The sequence below is a fragment of the Nilaparvata lugens genome, chromosome 4, assembly GCF_014356525.2.
Source record: "Nilaparvata lugens isolate BPH chromosome 4, ASM1435652v1, whole genome shotgun sequence".
NCBI lineage: Eukaryota > Metazoa > Arthropoda > Insecta > Hemiptera > Delphacidae > Nilaparvata > Nilaparvata lugens.
The window spans coordinates 30,432,666-30,445,752 of NC_052507.1; the positions used below are offsets into that span (position 1 = coordinate 30,432,666).

A 13,087-nucleotide genomic window follows, 5' to 3' on the forward strand; every position below is an offset into this window, starting at 1 on the left:
TTCAAGATTGATTGGGGAAATCTGGATGGAACTTGAACCTCAAATCATCACGAATGGTTTCAGAAAAGGAGGTATTTTCACTCTCAACCCTTCAGTTATTCCAGAAGTTATGTATGATCCTGCAGATTTAAGAAGATGGAAAGAAAGAAAAACTGGAAATGAAACTCATGCCATTCCATTAGTGGATGAGACTAGACATGTTAGTTTCACATCTGAGGCAAATTTGCCAACTACTTCAGAGTTACCAAGTACAAGAATTTCAGTTATGCCACTTCCTTCAACCTCAAGAGAATTTTTCAAATATGGTCCGCACTTACCCCACTGCACCTTACTATTAAAATGTTCGTAAAATAACTATTTTTTTTATTTCTGTTCCAGATGGTGTGATAGAAGCTACAAACGTTTGAAATACGATGACAAGGAATAAGAAAAAGAAGGACATGAACATCTGAATATAAGCTGTGCCCATATGCAAATCAACAACGAGTGATAATCAAACCAATATTAAACTTTCTCAATTGTCCACCACGTCGCGCTACGTTCGCGCTTTTTACACACACTATCTGTGTATAAACCAGTTTTCCACCGACAAAGTGAGATCCATTTGTTCATCGTTATTACTTTGCAATTTTGTAGTTTCACGTCGCTTTTGTCTGTCGCATGGTGAAGGGTGAACTGAAGGAGCAATGCATTCCTATTTGTAGAAATGTTTACCTATCATATTTATGGACAGGTATCTAATAGTGGGATTTCTCCTTCACAGAACTGGGCCATGTTGTGAGGTAAGTAGGAAACTTTGTCAAATGAATTATTTAGACCTGATTAGTCAGGTTCAAGTACTTTTGTAAACCTTACTTATCAAGCTTATGCAAAAATCAACGTTCCACCAGGCTTCTCTAGAAGTTGGCAGGCTGTTATCTAGTATTAGAATTCGATAATTTATTTCAAATATTAATACTTACTGAAACTTAAACGTGAATTATCATTTCAGTGTGTAGGTAATGACTTACCAAAAATGAACAATAACCTAAAATTTCAATGAGTCAATTTGTATTGTGGAGATATTCTTTGAGTTGGTAATTTTAGCATCTATCCAGTTGTTTTATAGATGTAATTAATAGTTTGATCTTTTCCGTTATGTGCCAAGAAATGTACTCCCTCCAATTTCTACTTTGGTGTAGTTCTAGTACTTCTAATTTTCGCTACTAGGATGCGTTAATATCGCACTTCCATCGTTTAGCGGGTAATGAGAATTCAATTTGATTTTTTTTGCAAGTTGTGAAAATATTTTGATAGTAGATAATACAGATAAAGTGTCACCAATATATTTCACAATCCATATTTTGCGGGCTCCACTGAGTATGAGTTCTGTTGGAGTGTAGGCCTATGTCTGTCACTAAATGCACTTTTAAACCTATAAATATAACTGACTTTTAATCTAAATTAAACCTATATAAACCTATATAAAACTATTAAACCGGGCTCCACTCAGTATGATGTCTTTTGGAGTGTAGGCCTATGTCTGTCACTAAATGCACTTTTAAACCTATAAATATAACTGATTTTAATCTAAATTAAACCTATATAATCAAATTCGAACAACTACGGTACATCACTCCAAATCTAACTAATCTAACCAACTGAAGGCTGTAATGATACAACTATAGATGAGAAATTCAATTTTAGACATTTCTAAAGTGAGAATGGCAGTGGAGAAAGTTAGGAGAACAGCGTTGCCGATTCTCTGCCTTGCCACTGCCTTCTATAGAGGATTGGTGATACAGGGATATATTTCTATATTGTTAAAAACGATCTGGCAACGTTGAACATGAAAAAGGGATAGCGCTATATGTTTTTTCGAATGAATCAATACTTTCATCATAACATGGAACTCACTCAAGTACCCTTGTTATTATTCTATAAAACACAACTAGTTTCGTAAACTTTTATGACATTCTCTAGTGTTAAAAATGTGGGCAAAAAATGGGTTAATCTATGGGTAAGTTAGTCTACGCCTATTGTAATTATAATCTACCTAATCAAGATCGATAAATAGAAAGAATATTAATGATACTGTGTATTAATAATACTGTTGTATAGATCAACTAACTTTATCAGTATAAAATCTTTAACAGTTAAAATCTATCAGTATAGGAAAAGTTTTTCTATGAGCTTGTCGTCTATGCTATATCCATCCATATCATGCTTCGCTTCACTATTCATTCTACAAAATTGAAAAATTCAAAATTAGGGTTTTTGAGAATTCCAAAATGAGGGTTGCGATTGTCTCCTTCACTATGCTTAGAAGACATTATTATCTTGTTGGTTGCAGACTAATGATTAACGTGGAACCGACTTTAAAAATAACTATGAATCCGTTACCTTCCCAACTGGAATACAATGGACCACCACCTTTCGCCAGGTCAATTACCCTCTCCCAGTACCGTCCCTTAACGACACCAAAATGACAAGGAAGCTTATGTATGTGTATTCTTGAGTCTCCGGAAGGGTGAATACAGTCAGTTGCCAGTTGCCATCGAGTAGCACTAGCAAGTGGATACGGTATTTCTATTGCAATAGAAACTGGTGTTTGAACAAGCTTTGAAAGTTTCGTGAGTTTTTAAGTTAAGAGTGCTGTGTGCAATCTATTTTTTAGTCAAGTAATTTAGTTCCATTCTTCTGTAAATATGAACTTCATTAATCTAGTAGAGAGAATTCCGAGTGAGGAACATGCAGTAAATTTTTTTCAAGAGAAGGGCGTTCTGCATCCTCAAAGAAAATGTCAACGCGGTCTTCATGACATGAAGTTGAGACTCGGACAGCGCGATCGGTGGACATGTACAAAAGACGGGTGTCAAGAACAAAAATCAATTAGAAAAGGAACTTTTTTGGAAGGCACCAAGCTGAACTTCAGAAAAATTGTATTTTTTATCTATTGGTGGTCGAAAGAGATGGCCAGTGTGAAGTTCTGTGAGGATGAACTGGACATTAACCACAACACGGGGGTTGAATGGTGCATTCTTATGAGAGAGGTTTGTACTGTTAACCTTATGCGGAATCTACTCCAAATAGGTGGTCCTGGGTCTACAGTTGAAATTGACGAAAGTCTTTTTTCTAGAAGAAAAAAACATGTTGGGCGTGTGTTGCCTCAGCAGTGGGTGTTTGGGGGGCTGTGTCAGGAGACAGGGGAGTGCTTCCTAGTTCCGGTGGAAGATAGAAGTAGGCAAACACTTCTACCGATAATACAACAACACGTGAGGGCAGGATCCACAATAATTAGTGATGAGTGGAGAGCCTATCGTGGTATTCAAGGGCTTCCAGAACAATACAACCACGAAACTGTGAATCACAGCTTACATTTTGTGAGCCCACAGACTGGAGCACACACACAGGGGATAGAGAGTACTTGGCGGCTAGCGAAGCATCGAAATAAGATTCAATGCGGTACAAATCGTAATATGCTGGAATCGTACCTAGCAGAATTCATGTGGCGGAGAAAGTTTGCTGGCCATGATCTTTTTCAGCAAATTTTGAATCACATCAGTATGCAATGGCCCCCTCAATAAACATTCATATTCCAGTATATAGGTTCAATTTAGATTAGATGTCAGCTAGATTTATAGGTTGAAAAGTGCATTTTAGTGATTTAAAGTGATGTACCATAGTTGTTCGAATTTGAGTGTATAGGTTTAATTTAGATTAAAAGTCAGTTATATTTATAGGTTTAAAAGTGCATTTAGTGACAGACATAGAGGCCTACACAACAAAAGACATCATACTGAGGGAGCCCGCAAAATATGGATTGTGAAATATATTGGTAAAAGTCAGTTATATTTATTGGTTTAAAAGTGCATTTAGTGACAGACATAGGCCTACACTCCAAAAGACATCATACTGAGTGGAGTCCGCAAAATATGGATTGTGAAATATATTGGTGACAATTTACCTGTATTATCAACTATCAAATATTTTCACAACTTCCATGAATTTTTTCAAAAAATTGAATGTCTTTATTTTGTTAATATTACACCTCATTAATGAGATGGATTAGCATTTATGTTGTTGGTACTTTAATTAATAGCAATGTCTGGATTTCGTGAATTTCGGGATTTTATGAATAGAAAACTTTGAGATTCAACTTGAGACTCGTAGGCTATCCGTTTCAATGGTACCGTAGTAGAAATCACCCCTGATGCCCTGATACTGATAAACACCTTTCAAGATTCCTTCCAATTAAATTTATATACATTTTACTGATTTCAAATTGAATTCTCATTACCCGCTAAACGATGGAAGTGCGATAGTAACGCAGCCTAGTAGCGAAAATTAGAACTACTTGAACTATACCAAAGTAGAAATTGGCCGGAGTACATTACTTGGCACATAACGGAAAAGATCCATAACATTTACATTGGAAAAAAATTCCAAGGTAATCCTTGTTTTATTTTTCTTGAAAATTTTGGTTATGTCACAGTCGTGAAATAAGGTTAGTTTTCTAAGTATAATTTTGATAGTACTTTATTCCAAAATAAACTTTCAAACTTATCAATCCAAATAGTTTACATATTCTATAACATCTATTTGGCTATTCATCTACTCTAAAACAATAACTGAGATGTGTTTGCACAGTTAGGTCTATTTTAAATACTGAATTCAAATGTGCGTCTACTTCCTCTTTACAGAGCCCTAACACACAAAGCAAACTCAAGTCACCTTTATTTACATTCGGTCAATTAAACAAATCAGTTTAGAAACAAAAATGTTCTATTTATTTTCTAAAGAAATCCTAATATGAATTTTGAACTTTCAGTTCAATGTATAATTGCATCGTGGAGGTAAATTCGATTTTCTTCCACAGGCTTGCAATATTGAAGAGGATGGACACAACATTGGAGAGGTGAACCAATCAGTTTGCTGTGGAAAAGAGATTCCTCCAACAGTTGATGAAGCACTTGTTGATTCCATGGTTCCCAGAAGTGTGGAAACTCTCATTGATAAGGTGAACACTACAGATGCAACATTGAATCAGAAAACTACCTCGGAATTAGATGTGGGACAATGCAATTCATTAAAGTGAAGAGTATGGGATAAAAAGGACTATTTTCTATACCGTGACACTCTAGTAACTAATGTCACAAGGCATATCTCAAGGAAACATCATGAAGAAGTGGAAGTTAGTGAAATTTTGGCTCAGACGAAAGGTTCGAAGAAAATGAAAGTATTATTTAAAAAATTAAGAAGAAAAGGAAATTTCATCCACAACAAAATTAATAAAAAAACAAAGATATTGTCAAATTTCACTAAAAATTTATGAAAAACTTAAAAACAGAACCATGGTTTCACGTAGTTAACCAAGGCATCATCAGCTGTACTGAGGAATGAGGATACAGAAACATTCTTAACCTAATCTTAGTAAAGAGCTCCTAAATAATTGGGTGGCAATAACTAAAGTAATGAAAGCAATTAATATTATACATGATATCAAAATATATACACCTTTGTAATTATTTTCTAGGTAAAATTAAATTTTCTTTCAGTAAAAGGGATGATTTTTTTTATATATATGACCACTCTATACAGCTGGTCTGTTACTCTGTCTCTGACTTGGATACGTCTTTGGTATTTGGCTTGACAATCTATGGGCTATTTGAGAAAAAATTTACTTGAAAAGTTATATTTCAAACCTTTCAAAAATTACAGCAAAATAAAGTTTCAATGATAATAATGAGTTGAATTCCAATGTCCTAAATTCAATACAACAGTCCTATATTGGTTATATTATATTATGCACCAGAAAACCTTGAGAAATAAGATGGAAAATATTATACAGAATGGCCATATAGGCTACAATAGCTCATTACTTACAAAATTGAGGAACTTGAGAATAAAATGGAAGTATACAATTAAAACAAGGTTTGTTTGATCAAGACTACTCTAATCTGTTAAACTTTTATCGAGTTTTTGGCTAATGGTTATGTGTGCCTATTCATACTGACCTACAATGAGCAGAAATATTGAAAATATAATATAAAGTTGGGCTGTAGCCAAAACCTAAATTAAGTCTCATGAAATTGATGTTGAAATGTGTTGGTGCTCATTATACTTGAACAAAATACTGTATATTATACTCTATACAGGGCTAATAATTACTATTGGGAAAAAATTCAAACATGATTATTCTAAACTAGTTATGGAAATAACAAAAATACTACTATTGTATCATGTTTAATAATCATGTTTGAATTTTTTCCCAATAGTAATTATTAGCCCTATATAGAGTATAATATACAGTATTTTGTTCAAGTATGATGAGCACCAACACATTTCAACATCAATTTCATGAGACTTAATTTAGGTTCATGCGTTGGTTAACTACGAAAAACCATGGTTCTGTTTTAAAGTTTTTAATAATTTTTTAGTGAAATTTGACAATATCTTTGTTTTCTTATTATGGAGAGATTTCACAACATCACCATCAATTCTACTAATTTTATCACAACATAATTGTTTGGATGATAATACTGGAAAAATCATTGTAGTACAGAGGCCAAAGAAAAGTCATACTGCTTCCAAAAACCTCCCTTGTCGTTTATGTTAAGGGTTCTTCTCTCAACATAGTCTTTATCGTCACATGAAAAATCAAGACAGATGATGATTCTTGTCATATCATAATTCATGACAAGTAAAATTGGACTGAAAATGTATACCTCTTGGCAGTTGTTTACGAGGACAGGACTTTGAACTATCTACAGCAGATAATCGGGCCCGGCTCTACCCCTCTATTTCGAGACACCATTCTCCAGGTTCAGTGAGTCTTATTATATTAAAGCAGCAAAAGACAAAAAAAAAACGAAAATTCACAGCCAATACGGCTGATTGTCTCAGAGAACCCACCTCAAAATCAGTTAGAGAACACACCGGAGGCTATGGAAAACCTCCAAATCACAAAAATTTTACCTCCCTAGCACTCCTAGAGCCCCCCAAATTTTCTCGACACATTTAAATAAGCCTCGCACAGAAAATACGATACTTTTTTGTTCAGCTCCAGAGATAAGCCTATATCCATAGTTCGATTTCGACCAAATTCAAATGGCGACCCGGAAGATTAACTTTTCATCGAAAATTTGAAGTTTTCCCAAAGGCAAAAAATTCTCAACCAAAACTAAGAGTTCTGAACACCAAATCTGTTGAATACTACACTGGAGACTACGGGAAAACCTCCAGACCTTCCAAATTCTACCCCCCGCCACCCCTGTGCTCACCCAAATATCTGGGACACATTTAAATTTGTTTGTCACAAAAAATTTATTACAAGCTTTTTCGTTCAGCTCGCCAAGTCAAGTGTATAGCCATAGCTAAATTTCAACCAAATTCAAGTGGCGATCCGGGAAATTGAGTTTTCATCAAAAATTTGAAGTTTTCCTAAATACGAAAAATTTTCAGCCAAAACTATGAGTTTGCTGTGAAAACTGAACACCAAATCTGTTGCATACTACCCTGGAGGCTACAGGAAAACCTTCAGACCATCCAAATTCTTCCCCCCGGCTCACCTGTGCTCCACCAAAAATTTGGGACACAGTTAAATTATTTCTTTCCCACAAAAAATGTATCACAAGCTTTTTTGTTCAGCTCGCTAAGTTAAATGTATAGCTATAGCTAAATGTCAACCAAATTCAAATGGCGAACCGAGAAACTGAGTTTTCATTAAAAAATTTGAAGTTTTCCCAAACACGAAAAATTCTCAGCCAAGACTATGAGTTTGCTGTGAAAACTGAACACCAAATCTGTTGCATACTACACTGGAGGCTACGGGAAAACCTCCAGAACTTCTAAAATCTTCCCCCCGGCACCCGCAGCCTCCCCCAAATATTTGTGACACATTTAAATTTGACAAAAAAATGTATTACTAATTTATTTTATTAAAACTTAAGATCCTAACACTATAAGGACCCGACACGAACAATTTCGATCAAATGCGATTCAAGATGGCAGCTAAAATGGTGAAAATGTTGTCAAAAACAGGTTTCTTTGCGATTTTCTCGAATTTTGATCAAATTTATACCTAAAATATTTATTGATAAGCTCTATCAACTGCCACAAGTCCCATATCTGTAAAAATTACAGGAGCTCCGCCCCATCTATGCAAAGTTTGATTTAATTAGATAATTGAAGAAAAGAAAATAATAAAATATAATGGCATTGAATGATTTTCAAACGAAAATAAAAATTAATACAGAATAGAATTCAAAATATTCAAGGAAATATAGGAAATGAAGAATTTATTTGTGTCCCAAGAAACACAATATTAATTAAATAGAGCTATAAAAAAGACATTTACAAAAAACCTACATTTATCTAGTTTGATAACCGTAATACATTCAGTTATTAAACAGAAGTTAGAATTTGAAAAAAAAAATAAATACTCAGCCAATATCTCAAAACTCACACAACATTATTTCAATTTTCCTTCACATTTCTGTAGCAGGGGAAAGCAGTAGATCGCTCCCCATCGATATCGTGGATGACAACCTACTAATGGAAGTGAGTTCTCCAGCCGCTGGGTCTCCAATTATTTGTATTATCGAGGAGGAGGAACACCCACCTGCACCTAGACCTGTTTCGGCTGGACTGGTCTATTTCGCAAAGACATGACTATATCCCCTGCTGCAGCCTGTGGCAGGAAAAGAAGAAGAACCACCTCGCTGGTAAACCAACAGTGGTCATGGAGACTTACTCCAAAGAAAAATCAATTTTTATAAAAAAAACTACATTTTCAGAAAACTGAGCATCAAAAACGAATAAATATTCTGAACAAAGAGGAGGGAGTAGTAGATTTCAAACTAAAAACTTTAAGAAAGGAGGAGGAAGCCATAGAAAGAAAAATTTCAAATTTGAAAAAGGAAAAGGAGCTTGTAGATAAAAAATTAGACTGCTGAATGTTCAAGAGGAAAGGGCTAGCATAAAATTGGAGAAAGAGAAAATTGATTTAGAAATTTTATAATTAAAAATGAACAGAGATGTTGGATATGATGTGTAAATATTGTAAAATATTTTATGTAACATGGTTTGGGTCATTGAGTAAAACATATTGGTTAGGGTATTATAGGTATATACTTATATTGTTAATTTAAATAAACTTTTTCATTATAGTCTGTTTTATTATTACTATTGTGTTTCCCTTATTGGATTTTGTTATTATGGCTTGTTTTTTCCTTAATTTGTATTATATAGAGTTCACTAATTTTAATGTCTTCTTTGAATTATTCATAAATATTATAATATATATACTAAAGTATTAAATTTCAAAACTTAGGCTTTGCGCACACCATAAAGCTGCGTTTACCAGTTAAATAAAAAATGTTTATTTCTCCGTCCTTATAGATTCTATTAGATTGAACATAACTTATCATACACATGATGAACATATGTGTTTGTCAAGTTCCGTTCAATCTATAAGGACGGAAAAATGGGGTAAACGAGTTAACTCTTTGAAGGGCTATGGTTAGTACTGCTAACCATATCTTATATTCGGTTATGGGGCAGTGGTTAGTGCTGCTCAACTTTAGTAAACAGCTGTCAACTAACTTTGAGTGCTGCTAACCATATGATTTCTCTATTATTTTGCCCAAAGGGGCGATGGTTTCCTAGAAAAACCACAAGAAATAGTTATAAAAACAACCAGTAGATGGCATGAGCATATAGAATCTTCACAAAGGTTTATAAAAATACAGGTCATGACACAATCCCGTGATGCATTGCAAAATCGCCATTTTATGAGGTTCTAGTTCACGAATTTTCAAATTTATCTGCTGTTATCATTATAGATTGAGCAACATGACGTGTTATATTGTTCAAGCAATATTGCTTGGCTTTGAATTGTAAAATAAATTCTTCCCACAGAATAATAATATTTAGATTCCAACTAGGAACTGAATTGTTGATTTTTAGATTGGGAACTACAAACTCTTTTTGAGGTTTGCCTTTTGTCCCAATGCCTTATGAATCATAACAAATTACAAGAATAAGAACAATTTTTAATAATAAAAAATGAATTATTGAACCATTTATTATTGAAATTTCATTATTAAAAAATCGAAAACCTGAATTTGAAAACCTGAACATATTATCTAAACCAGAATATTGTTTTTAAAAAGCATAATGCATGATTTTGTTATAAGCAAATTGGAATATTTCAAATATACCGCCATAAAGACCCCAAATATTGGTCGAGTTCAAAGCCACTGATCGGTGAGTGAACGTGGCTCTGAACGAACCACTATTTGGTCGTTGAACGATGCATAGACTCACATGCAGCGCTACTGTACTTGCAATTGAAATCGGCCATTAAGGGGACAAACTGAAAGATTATTACACACCAAAGACCTTGAAGATTTTTGTAATCTATAATATTACAAAAATAAATATATATATTATATAATAACTCGCGCTAAAATACCTCAATGGCAGCCTTCAATTTCAAGTAAGAGCTAGCATTGGGAAGGCATAGGCATTGTGCGTTTATACCTCTTCAAGGTCTTTCGTCTAACTGATAAGAAAAAAAATACGTCATATCCGGTTCGTTCACTGATCAAGCTCATCGTACTTTCTACCGATGGAAAAGAACGTAAACAGAGTAGCTGAACGTAAACAGACATGGCTTAATACGAGGTTGTTTACAATTATAATGGACTCCATTATAATGTATTTGGGAGCACAGAAATGCATGATTACATAAATTCAATAACATTTGAAATATTATCCAAAGCATTTTAAACAACTCCAATCACTTGATGGTTTTTCATTAATTCAATTGGACATAGTTATGCAATAAGGAACCAACCACCAATTTTCTGTTTTTGAGGTTATTTCACTTTCAGATGAAAAAAGTCCATTCTTTATTAAGCAAAAACAATCCAATGTCCAATCATTCCTCTGTCCTATTCGTTACTGAACCAAGTACCAAGTAGTATTTGGTGAGTTAAGCATTACAGAACCAAACACCAAAATTTCTATCTTGGTTTTGCAACAAAGATCCAATAGCCAAACTCTATCACTACAGCTGATGGGAAGTGGCTTCTTGATATACGCAATAGGGAACCAAGTACATTCCGCTTTGTATAGTACGGTATATTCAGTTTTCTATCCATGCTCAAACATATTATTTCACTGATCTATCTTTTATCTATTGTATATTCCACAGTTTCATGTAGTTAGTTACATAATAAAATAGGATTAGGCTAAAATGTATTCACGTGGGCAAATGTTAGTGAATATGGTGGTGGAAGCTGTGCAACAAAACCAACCTTCAAATATTTTGAGGTTAGTTATTATTTCTATTTCAAGTAGGCTATTTCTACAATATTCAAGTCTTATTTTGAAAACTGTATTGATTGATAATTATTGATAATGAATTATTCATTATTAGCTCCATAAAATTAATATTGGCTATGTGACTATCTGGTTTGACATAAACGGCATTAACAGACATCAATGGCTTGGGATTCGTATTGCTATACTATACTACTTTTCAACCAAGCCTATAAAGAGTATAAAGCCTATAATATTATTTTTCACAGACCATTGACGAACAAATACATGTGGAGGAAAATAACTGCATGGAAAACTCAACTGTTGAAGTGGTGAACATCATAGTGGTCAACAATGAAGATGGTGCTATGAACATTAAAGACAATAATAATATGAACACTGAAGTGGTGAACAATGAAGAATATATGAACATTGAAGACAATTTTAATATAGGCATTGAAGTGGTGAACAATGAAGATGGATCTATAAACATTGAAGACAATAATAACATAAACACTGAAGTTGTGAACAATGAAGAATATATACTGGTAATGAATATTGAGGACAATAATAAAATATACATTGAAGTGGTGAACAACTGCATGGAAAACTCAACTGTTGAAGTGGTGAACAATGAAGATGGTGTTATGAAAATTGAAGGCAATAATAATAATATGAACATTGAAGTGGTGAACAATGAAGAGTACATAATGAACATTGGAGACAATAATAATATAGGCATTGGAATGGTGAACAATGAAGATGATATTATGAACATTGAACAAAGAAATGGAGCTGATTCTGAAACCAACAGCATTGAAAGTTCAACCAACAGCTTGGAAACGACTTCTGAACATCTTGGATGATCAAAAAAAGGCAGAAAAAGAAAGTATGATAATATGACTAGGGCTGACAGAAAAAAGAGAAGGAATTCAAACAAGTCATATGTCAACACAACTGGTGCTAAAATGGATCCTAAATTGTTCCGAGATTACATTTGTAACTGTAAGAAGAAGTGCAATGAGAGTATTACAGTGGCAGAAAGGAAATTGGATTTTAATAAGTATTGGGAGTTAGCAGATTATAATGCCCAAACATTAATGATTGGAAATCTGGTAAAAGAGAGTGAAGTTGGACGTCATAGATCAAAAAAACATTCAAAAAGAACATACTGCAGGAAATATTTCATTGCAAAAAAAGAAGTTTGCAGAGACTTTTTTGTTCAAAGTTTACGCCTTTCAACTAAGCGCATTGATACTGCAATGAAGAAACTGCGCTCTGATTCAGTGCTTGATAAGAGGGGAGTTCGAGGAGGACATAATAAAATTACAGAATCACAGAAGAAAGATATAATGAATCACATTGAAAAATTTCCAAAATACAAAAGCCATTACAGAAGGACTAATACTGATGCAATGTTTTTGTCATCAGATGTGACACTGCATAAGATGTATGAGTTTTATGAACAGTAATATGATAATACAGTTTCGTTTTCAAAATACAAGCAGATTTTTCTGGCATGCTTCAACTTGAGAAGAAAACCACTGATGAAAGACACATGTAACAAATGTGATACACTAGTTGCAAAGATTACATTTGAAGAAGATGAGAATGAAAAACATAGTCTCAGTGACATACACAAGTCTCATTTGGAGAAGGCAGAGCTAGCAAGGTCTTTACTTAAAGAAGAAATAAAAAGAGCCAAGGAAATGAAAGAGTTAGAAGTTCTGACATTTGATATGGAGAAGACGCTTCCATTACCCCAGCTTCCAACAAATAT

The 13,087-nt window shown here is 33.9% G+C and overlaps 2 protein-coding genes across 3 annotated transcripts in view; one reads left to right on the forward strand and one right to left on the reverse strand.

The window, feature by feature from the left end:
• LOC111051549 (formin-like protein 7) overlaps positions 1-13,087 on the reverse strand; it is a 132,785-nt gene that overhangs the window by 51,893 nt on the left and 67,805 nt on the right. The gene's annotated exons all lie outside the window — the stretch shown is intronic.
• On the forward strand, positions 11,616-12,173 carry LOC120351036 (homeobox protein 3-like). The gene has a single exon (XM_039426971.1). The coding sequence runs from the start codon at positions 11,616-11,618 to the stop codon at positions 12,171-12,173; it is 558 nt and encodes a 185-aa protein (XP_039282905.1).

What these genes read in the sequence shown, in the direction of transcription:
- LOC120351036 (XM_039426971.1), top strand. Translation starts at nt 11,616, where the DNA reads ATGGAAAACTCAACTGTTGAAGTGGTGAACATCATAGTGGTCAACAAT.